This window comes from Sus scrofa, chromosome 7, assembly GCF_000003025.6.
Source record: "Sus scrofa isolate TJ Tabasco breed Duroc chromosome 7, Sscrofa11.1, whole genome shotgun sequence".
Classification (NCBI taxonomy): domain Eukaryota; kingdom Metazoa; phylum Chordata; class Mammalia; order Artiodactyla; family Suidae; genus Sus; species Sus scrofa.
In genome coordinates, this window is record NC_010449.5 from 75964404 (window position 1) to 75978008 (window position 13605).

The 13605-nt window shown below is 43.4% G+C and overlaps 1 protein-coding gene across 11 annotated transcripts in view; it reads left to right on the plus strand.

Annotated features, from left to right (window-relative positions):
- ACIN1 (apoptotic chromatin condensation inducer 1) overlaps positions 1-13605 on the plus strand; it is a 38032-nt gene that overhangs the window by 13201 nt on the left and 11226 nt on the right. For 4 of the 11 annotated variants that reach the window (XM_013978220.2, XM_021099243.1, XM_021099241.1 and 1 more), the window contains exons 5-8: positions 2370-2458; positions 3955-5205; positions 5960-6175; positions 7496-7614. In XM_013978220.2, the coding sequence (XP_013833674.2) occupies positions 2370-2458; positions 3955-5205; positions 5960-6175; positions 7496-7614 (1675 nt within the window). Of the gene's footprint in view, positions 1-2369; positions 2459-3954; positions 5206-5959; positions 6176-7495; positions 7615-9578; positions 13498-13605 lie in introns of those variants that run through there. The other 7 variants (XR_002345935.1, XR_002345938.1, XR_002345937.1 and 4 more) reach the window with 5 other exon arrangements.

Consider the following 13605-nt stretch of genomic DNA (forward strand, 5'->3'; position numbering starts at 1 on the left):
ACAGTAAATCAGCTTCTTTCCCTTATACATGCAAAGGAGCTTTGCCTAAAATTCATGGAAAATGGTTTTTTGTTTTTTTGGTTTTACTCATCTTGTAATTTAATCTACTCCAGTTTTTTGGGGGTTTTTTTGGTTTTTTTTTTTTTTTTTTTTTTTGCCTTTTCTAGGGCTGCACCCCCAGCATATAGGCTAGGGGTCTAATCGGAGCTGCAGCTGCCAGCCTTCGCCAGAGCCACAGCAGCGCGGGATCCGAGCCGCGTCTGCAACCTACACCACAGCTCACGGCAACGCCGGATCATTAACCCACTGAGCAAGGGCAGGGACCGAACCTGAAACCTCGTGGTTCCTAGTCCGATTCATTAACCACTGCGCCACGATGGGAACTCCCCTTACTCCATGTTTAAATTATTAAATTAGAAATTCCCGTCGTGGCGTAGTGGTTAATGAATCCGACTAGGAACCATGAGGTTGTGGGTTTGATCCCTGCCCTCACTCAGTGGGTTAAGGATCAGGCATTGCCGTGAACTGTGGTGTAGGTTCACAGACTCGGCTCGGATTCCGAGTTGCTGTGGTTGTGGTGTAGGCCAGCGGCTACAGCTCCGATTTGACCCCTAGCCTGGGAACCTTCATATGCCGTGGGAGCAGCCCAAGAAATGGCAAAAAGAAAAAAAAAAAAAAAAAAGTTAGTCTTCTACTTCATTTTGTATGTTTCTACTTTTAATTGCAGAAGCAAAAACCAGTTCATTGTAGATTGCTGAAATACAGAAATAAGAGAAAAGAACTTGGGTTAGAGCTCAAACCATCTGCTTATTTGCCCTAGTTTAAATACTATTAGTGTAGAACAGGTTTTAATGGATCATTTAAACCTTTTGTATGATATTGTATGTATCTGGAATATAATTGTCTAAACTGGTTTTCATCAATATTTGCATTGCTACTTGATAGTATTTTAATAGGAAAGTTAGAAATCTTCCAGTCCATCTCTTCCTTTTTTCTCATTGAAGACATTAAGATCCAAAGTATTTAAGTGACTTACCCAAATTTAGCTTCCTTAGTGGAATGGAAGTGAAAGATTTTTTCCAGTCTTACATGAGGTTATTACTTAGGATGATCTAGATTGGTGGTTTGCAAGCTTGCTTTTTTTTTTTTTTTTTTGTCTTTTTGTCTTTTTGCCTTTTCTAGGGCCGCTCCCGGGGCATACGGAGGTTCCCAGGCTAGGGGTCTAATTGGAGCTGTAGCCACCGGCCTATGCCAGAGCCACAGCAACACAGGATCCGAGCCGCGTCTGCAACCTTCACCACAGCTCACGGCAACACCTGGTCCTCAACCCACTGAGCAAGGCCAGGGTTCGAACCTGCATCCTCATGGTTCCTAGTCGGATTCGTTAACCACTGTGCCACAACGGGAACTCCAAGCTTTCTTTTAACAGTAGAACTTATTTTCCATAAAAAAAAAAAAAAACCTAAAAAGCGAAAAAAACAAAAAAATTAAAAAATTAAAAAAAACAAACAAACAAAGCAATCTGTGGCGCAGCGGAAAATGAATCTGACTAGTAACCATGAGGTTTCGGGTTCAATCCCTGGCCTCACTCAGTGGGTTAAGGATCCAGTGTTCCCATAGCTGTGGTGTAGGTTGCAGACATGGCTCGGATCCTATGTTGCTGTGGCTGTGGTGTAGGCCAGCAGCTACAGCTCCGATTCGATCCCTACTTGGGAACCTCCATATGCTGAGGGTGCGGCCCTAGAAGGCAAAAAACAAACAAAAACAGGACATTGAACACTGTCTTGAGCTGTGATTCAGTGACAAAACACCTGACAGAAAATGCTAGACAATTTAAAGGCCCAAGTAGTTATTTTACATTTATTTGAGTTATTTATAATGTGAATTGGCTTTGAGGTATTAAAAATGTTCCAGGAGTTCCCATTGTGGCTCAGCGGAAACGAATCTGACTAGCATCCATGGGAACACAGTTTCAGTCCCTGGCCTCACTCAGTGGGTTAAGGATCTGGCATTGTGGTGAGTCATGGTGTAGGTTGCAGACACACTTTGGATCTGATATTGCTGTGGCTGTGGTTTAGGCCAGCAGCTACACCTCCAGTTTGACCCCTAATCTGGGAACCTGCATATGCTTCGGGTATGGCCCTAAAAAGACAAAAAAAAAAAAAGTTCAAGAGGTGCCCAGCAGGAATTATCAACATGACCCTGACCCTTGTCTTACAGTCTTTTCTTCCATATAGAAGTCAAAGAAATTAATACAGATATGTATTGACCAGGACCAGCTTATGTGATGATAACCGATTGAATTTTGGTAAGCAGTCTTGCATGATGTTCACGTTATGAGTCTGACTTGGTTTTTTTTCACTTGATAGGAAAAAGTTCCTCTATTTCTGAAGAGAAAGGTGAATCTGATGATGAGAAACCAAGGAAAGGAGAAAGACGATCACCTAGAGTTAGACAGGTAACTCAATTACTTATAAATATGCCCTTTACCTATTTGAGTAATGCTTTGGATAGCTCCTCCTTCTCTTTTTCCTCAAACCATTTCAGAGTTTGTGTGTCGGGAATTCTGTACAGTCATCTTTCTCCTCTTTGTCATTTTTCTCATGGTTTATTTTTTTTATTTTTATTTTTTGGTGCTCCCTTGACATGTGGAAGTTCCTGAGCCAGGGATCAAACCCTCACCACAGCAATGACCTGAGCCACAGCAGTGATAGTGCCGCTTCCTTAACCTGTTGAACCATCATGGAACTCCATTTTTCAAATTTTTTGTTTTATAATTTATATCTGCTCTGACCTTCAGATTTCTAAATGAATATATTAAAAACACTTAACTGTGAAAGTTAATAGGCTGATCTTTATTCTAACGCAGCACATTATTAGAAACAATTATTCAGTTAAAACCTTAAAGTTATATGGTATGAGGTTAAGTGAATAGCATAGAGTTTTTTGGTTTTTTTTTTTTTTTGTCTTTTTGCCATTTCTTGGGCTGTTCCCGCAGCATATGGAGGTTCCCAGGCTAGGGGTCGAATCGGAGCTGTAGCCGCTGGCCTACGCCAGAGCCACAGCAACTCGGGATCCGAGCTGAGTCTGCACCACAGCTCACGGCAATGCTGGATCCTTAACCCACTGAGCAAGGCCAGGGATTGAACCTGCAACCTCATGGTTCCTGGTTGGATTCGTTAACCACTGAGCCACGACGGGAACTCCAACAGCAGAGTTTTTAATGTAGTATAATTACAGCTGTGGAAAAGAAACAGTGGGAGGGAGTTCCCATTGTGGCTCAGCAGAAATGAATCTGACTGGCATACATGAGGGCACAGATTCGATTCCTGGCTTTGTTCAGTGGTTAAGGATCTGGCGTTGTGGTGAGCTGTGGTGTAGGCTGCAGATGCTGCTTGGATCTTGCATTGCTGTGGCTGTGACATAGGCCGGCAGCTATAGCTCCCATTGGACTCCTAGCCTGGGAAACTCCATATGCCATAGGTGCGGCCCTAAAAAGATAAAAAAAAACAATGGGAGGAGTTCCCTGGTGGCTCAGTAGGTCAAGGACCAGATGTTGTCACTGTTGTGACACCGATTCAGTCTCTGGCCCCAAAACTTCTGCATGCTGTGGGCACGGCCAAAAAAAGAAAAGAAAGAAACAATGGGAAAAATGTAATATACCAAAAATGATAAAAATAACTACATTTAGTGCACATACACACATTTTATAGATATTCCATTTATATTTATTTTCAAAGCTTGAAGCTAACAAACGAACTACTAGTTTTCTTTTGGTCACTCTCTTGAATCCTGTAAGAGCCTGTATTAGTCATGCATCATGTCTTCTGTAGCATTTGTTTTCTGTGTTGCTGAAAGCATTTACCCTTCCTGTATGTGTCTTATGAGATACTTTTTCTCCTCTGTTGATGGTGAGCAAATATACTTGGAGCCATTGAATATCTTTTCTTTCAGGCAAGAGCAGCTAAACTCTCTGAGTGCAACCAGGCTGCTGAGGAAGAAGAGGATCAAGAAACACCTTCCAGAAGTCTGAGGGTCAGAGCAGATCGAAATTTGAAAACAGAGGAAGAAGAAGAGGAAGAAGAGGAGGAAGAGGAGGAGGAAGAGGAGGAAGATGATGATGAAGGACAAAAATCAAGGGATGCACCAGTCCTGAAACAGTTTAAGGAAGAAGAGGGGGAAGAGATACCCAGAGTAAAAGCAGTGAATGTGATAGATGAGAGACCCCCTACTATAAGATCTCAGGAGCAGGAGGGTTTAGAGAGAGGAGGGAGAGTTACAAGGTCCCAGGAAGAGGCTAGAAGAAGTCACCTGGCCAGACATCAGCAGGAGAAAGACACAAAAACAGTTTCTCCTCTTGAGGATGAAGAAAGAGAAATAAAACCTTCAAAAGGCTTGGAGGAAAAATCAAAGTCCCCATCCCCTCCTCGACTGACTGAAGATCTGGGGAAGGCCCCTGTTGTGCTGCAGCCAGAACAGACTGTCAGTGAGGAGGAGACTCCCCCACCTTTACTTACCAAGGAAGCATCTTCCCCACCACCTAATACACAACTCCAGAGTGAAGAAGAAATAGAACCCATGGAAGGCCCAGCCCCTCCTGTACTCATTCAGTTATCTCCTCCTAATACAGATGCTGAGGCCAAGGAGCTCTTACTATCTCAGCATACAGTGCAGTTGGTGGGAGGCCTGTCTCCTTTGTCAAGTCCTGCAGACACCAAAGCAGAATCTCCAGTCGAGAAAGTGCCAGAGGAGAATGTTCTGCCTCTAACTCAAAAAAGCACAGTAGCCGAATCCTCAACTCAGAAGAGTCTTGAAGCTGAGTCAGAGAAATGTGCTCAGCCACTTCCTCTAAAAATTGAGGAGTTAGCACTGGCCAAAGGGATCACTGAGGAATCTTTGGAACAGAAGGAAGGCAGAAGGGCTTCTCATTCCCTTCTTCTAAGCCACAGATTGAAACGCTCGGCTGACTCATCCTCTAGCCGGTCCTCCTCATCTTCATCCTCCAGTTCTAGATCAAGATCACGCTCTCCTGACAGCTCAGGCTCTCAGTCTCACTCACCTGCAAGATCCAAGCAGAGAGATGTATCTCGGGCACATACTCATGCCAATCCTCGTGGTAGATCCAAGACAGGCTCCAGATCAACCTCAGAGTCCAGGTCACGTTCCTGTTCTCGTTCACGTTCAGCATCAAGCAACAGCAGAAAAGTAAGTATGGGATAATCCTGGGTGCATTGATGTTCTGGTCTGTACTCCAGTGTTTTTTTAACCCCTGGAGAACCTATCATTTCCAGCAGGAATAGGAAAAGCATCATTTAGTCCCCCTTTCAGTGATTACTTTCCTCACTCTCACTTTTTTTTTTTTTTTTTTTTTGGTCTTTTTGGGGCACATGAAGTTCCCCGGCTAGGAGTCAAATCAGAGCTGCAGCTGCCAGCCTACACCTCAGCCACAGCAACACTGGATCCATGCTGCATGTGCAGCCTCCGCCACAGCTTGTGGCAACATCGGATCCTTAACCCACAGAGCGAGGCTAGGGATTGAACATACATCCTCAAGGATACTAATCAGGTTCTTAATCTGCTGAGCCACAGTGGGAACTCCTTTCACTTTAGAGTCTCATTTTCAATTCATTGATCTCTAAGGGTTCTTTTTCAACTTGAGTCCCTTTGATTGCTAAGAAAGTTGAATCCATTTACCCATTTGCTCCAACAGACTATAAGCTCCATGGGGTTATGGACATGCCTTTTTTCATGTGTTTCCCAGTACCCAGCACCTTGTTGGGACTTAGTAAAGTATTTATTGAATAGTCATTGGATAATCTAGTCAGGGAGATCACTAAATCAAACAGGAATAAACCTAGAGTTAAAAATCCAAAGTATTAAAGTATTAAGTTGGAAAACTCAGCAATCTACTGAATATATACAGTATCAAATAATTTGCCTAATTGTTTCATTTCTTTAGTCTCTGAGCCCTGGAGTCTCCAGGGACAGCAGCACCAGCTACACTGAAACCAAAGATCCCTCTTCTGGTCAGGAGGTTGCAACTCCACCAGTGCCACAACTGCAGGTCCTTGAGCCAAAGGAGAGGACTTCCACCTCATCCTCTATCCGAGTGAGGCGTATGAGCCAACCTGAGCCAACTGGAAAGCACGTGACCCAGAGGTTACAGCCTGAGCGGGTAGGATATTATGCCCCCTTCCTAGAGGGAGATGGAGGGATAGTCATGGTTTTCTCTTTTGTCTTAGCTTTAAAACTGAATGCGCAGCCTGGATAAGGCCTGATAGGAAGGTAGAAAGTTGGGGATACCTGTTAGATTCTACTTTGATTTCCAAATCCCTGGCTGATGAAAGTTTTCCAGGAGGCTGAGCAGCAGGGTTCTCACCTTTTGGGCTCTCAGACTTCTTCCTAAGAACATCTCCTTTTTTCTGCCCGAAAGAAAAAACCTTTTCTCATTTCTCTCGAAGTCTCCTAATAAAATGATTACTGAGGAGTTCCCACTGTGGGGCAGTGGGTTATGATCCAGCGTTGCTGCAGCTGTGGCATAGGTCGCAGCTGTGGCTCAGATTTGATCCCTGGCCCCAGGAACTTCTATATACAATAGGTGCAGCTGAAAAAGAAAAAAAAGGAAAAGATTTCTGGCATAGAAATTCCTTAAGCAATATTCCATTTTACTTTTTTTGTGTGTGCCCGCACCTGCAGCATGTGGAAGTTCCTGGGCCAGGGATTGAATCCAAGCCGCAACTGTGGCAGCGCTGAGTCCTTTAACCCACTGTGCTAGGCCAGGGACTGAACTCACTCTGCAATAGCCTGAGCTGCTGCAGTTAGGTTGTTAACCCACTGTGCCACAGTAGGAACTCCTCCATTCCACCTTTTTTATTTTATTTTATTTTTTGGTCTTTTTAGGGCCACACCTGCGGCATATGGAGCTTCTGAGGCTAGGAGTCAAATTGGAGCTGTAGCCTCTGGCCTATGCCACAGCAATGCCAGATCCAAGCTGCATCTGTGACCTACACCACAGCTCACAGTGACACAGATCCTTAACGCACTGAGCGAGGCCAGGGATCAAACCTACCTCCTCATGGATACTAGTCAGATTGGTTTCCACTGAGCCACAACGGGAACTCTAAAAACTTTATTATTATTATCATTATTTTGCTTTTTAGGGCCGCATGTGCAGCATATGAAAGTTCCCAGGTTAGGGTCAGTCGGAGCTGCATCTGCTGGCCTACGCCACAGCAAAGCGAGATCCTCAACCCACTGAGCAAGGCCAGGAATCTGACCCGCATCCTCATGGATACCAAGTCAGGTTCGTTACCACTGAGCTGCAGTGGGAACTCCCCATTCCACTTTTTAAAATGAAATAATGAAGATATACAGGGCTATGTGTGGAGCTGGTACTGTATACGCCATGCTCTGCTTTATACCAGCTCCACATTAAAGAAAAGGAACCAGGCAGATTTAAGTATGTTGCTATGTTTGTTTTGCTTGTTTGTCCTAGCAGGGGAGCCCAAAGAAGTGCGAAGCTGAAGAGGCAGAGCCACCAGCTGCCATGCAGCCCCAAACCTCAGAGACTCAGACCTCTCACCTACCAGAATCTGAAAGGATTCATCTCACTGTGTAAGTGATAACTCTCAACTGGGGTATAACACTGCTAGTTTGTGGGATAGTTCTTTGATCCCTAGGGTTCTTTGGCTGAGTCCTAGTTTCTTCTTAAAACATGAAGGCAGAGCTTTATTTGGACTAATGCTAGACTTCAGTTACTGTGTTGAAAACTGCCACCAGAACCCTTAAGGTAGTCTGAAAAGTGGTAGTGAGAGCATAAGGAAAGCCATTATCTGGGATCATTTAACCAAAATAGTTCCTTTAAGGAGGAGGCAGCAGAGGCTTCTGTTTGTAAATTCCAAGACAGTATAAGGGAAATGACTAAGGCATTTTAACTCAGTCTTAATACTCTCAAATCAAATTAAATTTGTAGTTGTGCAGGTATGTTCTTCATTATTCTGAGCTAGGTATTGCAGATTAAACTATTGAACCAAAATACTTAGCTTCAAAGTCTCATAGCAAATGAAAAAGAAAAGCATTGTGGAAATAAGATTCTTAGCTTTTAGACATCAGGGATCCTGTACTGCTTTGGTGACTGTCCTGTGTGGACAGTTGGCCTTTGTTCCATGATTGTTTTAATGACATTTTAACACTAATACTACCAATATGATTTTTCACTAGTCTAATAATTTTCATTCTTCTTAGCGCTTCAGACTGTCTTTTGCCTTTGATTTTGGAGGGTGGTGGTCAGTGACATGATTTATTATTTCATTTTCTTAAGATTGTAGTAATAGTTTTGTACTCATTATGTAGCTTTAGCCTTGGGATATATTGCTACTGTCTATTCTAATATTTTTGACTCTGCTGCCATCTTGTGGCCATTACATTTTTAGTTTGAAAGCTAAAAGTTCACTCTGCTGCCTTTGAAAAAAGTTTTTGTTTTTCCCTTTTGGGATGATGGCTGCATTATCCTTTGGAAAAGGGTTTTTCTTCTAGGACCTTAAAGTGAAAATCCAGCGGATTCTGGAAGGTGTTCACGATTCCCCAGCTACACCATCGATGAGGAAATGGGGTGACACCTTCCCTTTCCTGAGCATCAATCAGAGATCATACCTGCCCTTTCCTTTCCCATCCTGTAGGAGTAACTATGTCTTTTCTGTAATATCAGTTTCAAAGTAGGCATTGACAGCCTGCTACTAATTCGGCCCAAGGAACTGCCTCCTGTACACCTTAAGAAGCAAGTAATTTTCTGAAAAGCTCCTTGATTGCCCTAAAATTCTGTGGGTTTCTGAGATCCTGGCAACAGAGCAGCAGGATCTGTTTATGCTGTTTTGAAGCACCTCTATTTTTGGATTTTTGCATGCAAGTCCAGGGCAAATGAACCTTGGAGTCATATACAGAGTTTTTCTCCTTAAGTAAAGATGGCTTTGATCTTCATTTTATGACTGAGGTCATCTAGTCACATTGATTCTAGCAAAGTGATAGCAAATGGCACCTTGAGTAAATAATGAGATTGTCCATTGTTGCCTAGGCAAGCTCCCTTGGGGCAGCCTATAGATTAGAAATGCAGTCTGAGCTCAGGAGTAGTTCACACACATCCCTTTTACCTGCTTTCCTTCTGCCTGCCTTCCAGATGGTCGATTCAGCGGGCCTAACACAATGACATGCCCAAAGGCCTAAACCCGTAGGCTCTTCTGGCATTGGATTTGGTAAATGAATCTTTGAGAAGTTTGCCTACATTTCTGGAGGCCCTACTAAATTGATTCACGACATTCCTCCTGGCCTTTCACTCCCCTGGAGTGCTAGTGGTCAGCCTGGTGACCTCTGGACCCCTGGCCAGTCTTAAAAGTGGGATCAACAATGAGTACTAAATGGAAAAGACCATTTGTGGCTTAACCTTGGTTTTTCTTTCTGTCTCAACAAGAACTCACATGACTTTTGAACAACAGCTAAGGTCTGTTGGTTCAGTAAAGTGTTAAAAAAAAATTAGACTTTACTTCAAGGACCTCTCACCACTTGGAAGAGATTGCCTTTTTTTTTTTTTTTTTTTTTTTTTTTTTTTTTGCTGTGCTTGGTTAAATCCATTCTGATTCTGATTGTGCCCTGAGGAATTCTAAATTTATGAGGTAAGGTCTCTTTTTCATTTCTTGGGGCAGGAATTTGTGAATTGTCAGTCCTATTTCATTTGAGCTCTGTTCCATAATCCAATCCTCTGCCTGCTATAGATACAACAAAAATTTCCTCATATAGCAGAAAATAGTGGCATTCTCTTTTTAAATTAAAAAAATAGGGGGGAAAAAGGGAAAGAAAGAGCATAGTATGGGCAACTACATCATCCAACAGTAAATTTGAACCCCAGTTTTTCTAAATACAACCTTGTGTACACAAACCTTGCTGGCATTAACAGCATTGGGCTCTTGGCACTATGCTTATTTGTCCATTTGACTGAGTAGGAGGAAGGACATGGTCCTTTAGGCCAGTATGACAGTGTAATTGATACTCCCCACGGGACCTACAATGCCAGTATGTCAAGTGATGGTAATTTTTTAGAAGTACAATTTGTTGTTATCACCAAGAGTTTGCTTATTGAGGAGTTGGTATCTAAGGACATACCCTCTAAAACCATACTGTCCTTAGTTATCTTGAAACTAGTATGCCTATCATGTTCCTGAGGGTATTATTTAAACCTCACTACCTAAAAGTAGTCAGATCCCACTGCTTCTTACTAAATTGCACAGCATGTCCTCAGCTCCTTGTGATTTTTCTATAACAACTACGGTTCAAACCTAAATGTCTACAGAAATTTCCTTTCCATTTGTTTCTCTGAATCTCATTTGTATTCAGATATGAACTGTAATATGGTGTTATTAGCCTCGAAGTAGTTCTTCTGAGCTGTAGATGTTTTGTGTGCTGTTTAATTATGAGTAGATATCACCCAACCCTAATCCCCATGCAATTTTACCTATTTTTCAAAGATACCAGAAACATTTGTACAAGAACTTAAATAGTGGGAAGAGAGTTGCCTTTTTTCTAAAAGGAATTACAAAGAAAAGCTCTGACATATAGCTAACAAGGCTTTGGGACTGGTCCTGCAAATAGATTGAGTAACCTTTTGGGACAATTTTGGGCTTCCTCTTTTTCTTATGAAAATAAAGTCTTAGGAATTCTTAGATCCCACAGATTTAATTGTGGGGAAATAGATAGCACAAACTTATTGTGTCTTAAGATGGTCAAGGGTAATGTAAAATTCTTATTCTTGAAAAAAATATTTCCATTAAAAGAAAATTCTTCCTCTAAGGAAGCCACTTTTGGAGAGGCATATTGGTCACTGAAAGCACTTTAGGATAGTTGATAGACAGGGAATACATACTTGAGGATATTTGAAGGTAACGTTTCTTTATAGGGTAACAGTCTCTTTGGGAATTTTATCCAAAGATACTTCTTAAGGAGAAAACTTTCAGTTTAGCAGCCATTTATTAAAGTATCCACTTGGCGTTCTTGTCGTGGTGCAGCAGAAACTGAATCTGACTAGGAACCATGAGGTTTCGGGTTCAGTCCCTGGCTTTGCTCAGTGGGTTAAGGATCTGGCGTTGGCATGAGCTGTGGTGCAAGTTGCAGACGCAGCTCAGATCTGACTGTTGCTGTGGTGTAGGCCGGCGGCTACAGCTCCTATTAGACTCCTAGCCTGGGAACCTCCATGTGCCTGGGGTGCGGCCCCCAAAAAAAGACAAAAAAAAATTTTTTTTTTTTAAGTATCCACTTGGTATCCATAGTGACAGCCTAATTGGGAAATACTGAGCCTTCCTTTGTGTTAGGCCCTGAGCTAGGGGTCAAAGGATGCAGTCTTTGAAACTGCAGCATGGGGGTGAGGGGCAAGAAAACTAGGGTTATTATAAGTGATGAGGGTGTGGCTGAGAACCTGTCGTACCATTTAGTGCCTTTACATCAGGGAATAGGCAGTTTCTCTTTGAGGACATTCCAAAAAAAAAAAAAAAAAAAAATCTCCATAGGTGGCATCGAAAGAGATAATGGCCTATTTAAATGTACATGTGTTTTATGCATATCCTTACCTTGATTTGGGGTGTCTTCCAAGCCAGACTCTTCAGAGCCAGTCCTTATCACACAGTTTCATGAGATAAGTACTGTTATTACCCACACTTGACAGATTAAGAAACTGATACACAGAGAGGATCAGGAACTCACCCAGTATCACACTAGTGTGGGGGTGGGCTGGGGCCTGAATTGAGCCCTAACCAATTTGACTCCAGAACTCTCAATCTCTCTGCAGACAGGGACCACTAAGTGAAAAGAAACTTTAATGTGAGGTATAAACATGATTCCTTTAGCATGAAGTTGTGTAAATTTAAGATTTTAAGCAGCAGGGAGGAAACTTCAGTCCTGGTTAAAAGTTCTGGTATTACAAATAATAATACCAAGTTTTTGGTTAAAGCTTGTATTAGTGTTAAACCTTTACTGGCATTAGGATACTAAAGCAGCCAACAAATGAACATTTTTGGGCAAACTCGGAGTGCTTTTTTGAATGGGTAGAGTCAGCTTCCCCTTTTACATTTAGTCAGAAGATACCTGTAATTAATAATTTCCATTTAGTTCCCAGTCACTTTTTGCCCACCAGATCAACCCCCGTGCCCCCCACCCCCAGCCCCAATAGCACTTCTCTCACTTCAGTTTCTTATCTGCTTCAGAGCCCTCACTTTGGAGCCCTTGCTCCAAGAAGTGGCCTTTGTGCTTCAGCTATCCGAGGTCCCTTTGCCCTGTTTATCCTTTTCCTTTATGGCTCCAGCAGACCCTGGGGCAGGGTGACCTTATTAAAGACTCTGTGAAACAAGGTTGTCTGTCATCTCTTTGGAGACACCTCTCCCCTCCTCTGCTGCTAATTCTGAAAGGCACTCTGCTTATCCACTCCTTCCATCTCAAAGAAAGGACTGGTTGGAGTAGGAACACGTGGCCATTGCTCCCATTGCTCAGGGTCAGCAACCGGTTACTGTATGGTGATTGGGTAGTGCCAAATCTCATCCCACCTCCCCACCTTGAAGCAGCTGATCTTGTTTCAGTGTTCCGTGCCTCCCCTCTTGGATAGAGGAAGGTGGGCATATTAAAAATTGCTCATGGCCCTCCACTCTGTCTCTTTCCAACTTTGCCTTTGTTATCTTCTTAGCATTTTAAACTCACTCCCAGCTCGGCTGTTTCCTTTCCTTCTATTTTCGGGGTTCTTCCAAGCAAGCAGCTGTAACTTTGTCCTCTCCACCCAGCCCCCTCACCCGCCCCCAGGGAAACAAGGAGAGAGTACCCTCTCCCTGTGGGGTTAGGCTTCAGTGGTTGTAACCCGAGAAAAGAAGGAAAAAGGCCAGGCCTATGAGCCAGCAGTGAGCTCAGAGCGGCCTGCCAGAGGCTGAGAACCTTGCTCACTCAGCGCCTCCCTCTTTTCTTTCCCCTCCCCTGCTGCAGCAGGGCCCTCCCCCATCCGCACACACGGGCTGCTGGGTAAGTGGCAAGATGGCTCCCCTGCATGTCTCCGGCTGATCGCCGCCGCTCCGCCAATACAATAGAGCCAGCCACTACCAGCAGCCTGGCCCTCTTCCTCCTCCTTCTCCGGAGAGACCAAGCCAGCTGAATTCGGGGTTTGCCGTGAGGACTTAACGCTTATCTCTTAAAAGCCAGATCTATTTTAACCTCCCCTCACCACCACCACCACCACCACCACCACCTCCCTTTCCATTTACCGTTTTTTGGATCCCCAGTTGCTACATCTTGATTTTCTCTCTCTGGATCGGGTGGCTGGGGAGGAGGTGGTGGGATCTTGGGGCAAGGAAGGTGTTTTGTTTTTTTAATTTTTTGGGATTTTTTTGTTTGGTTTTTGTTATTTCTTCCATTCCAGAAAGGGATAAACAGCACTTCCAGGGGGAGAAAAAAAATCATGTTATCAGAAAGCAAAGAAGGGTGAGAGCTGCACATTTCCATGTATCCCTTTTCCCTACTGCTCTGGCCCACCCCATCTCCCTTCTCTTCCCCATGGCTTTCATTCTGTCTTTCGTTTTGGTTTGTTTT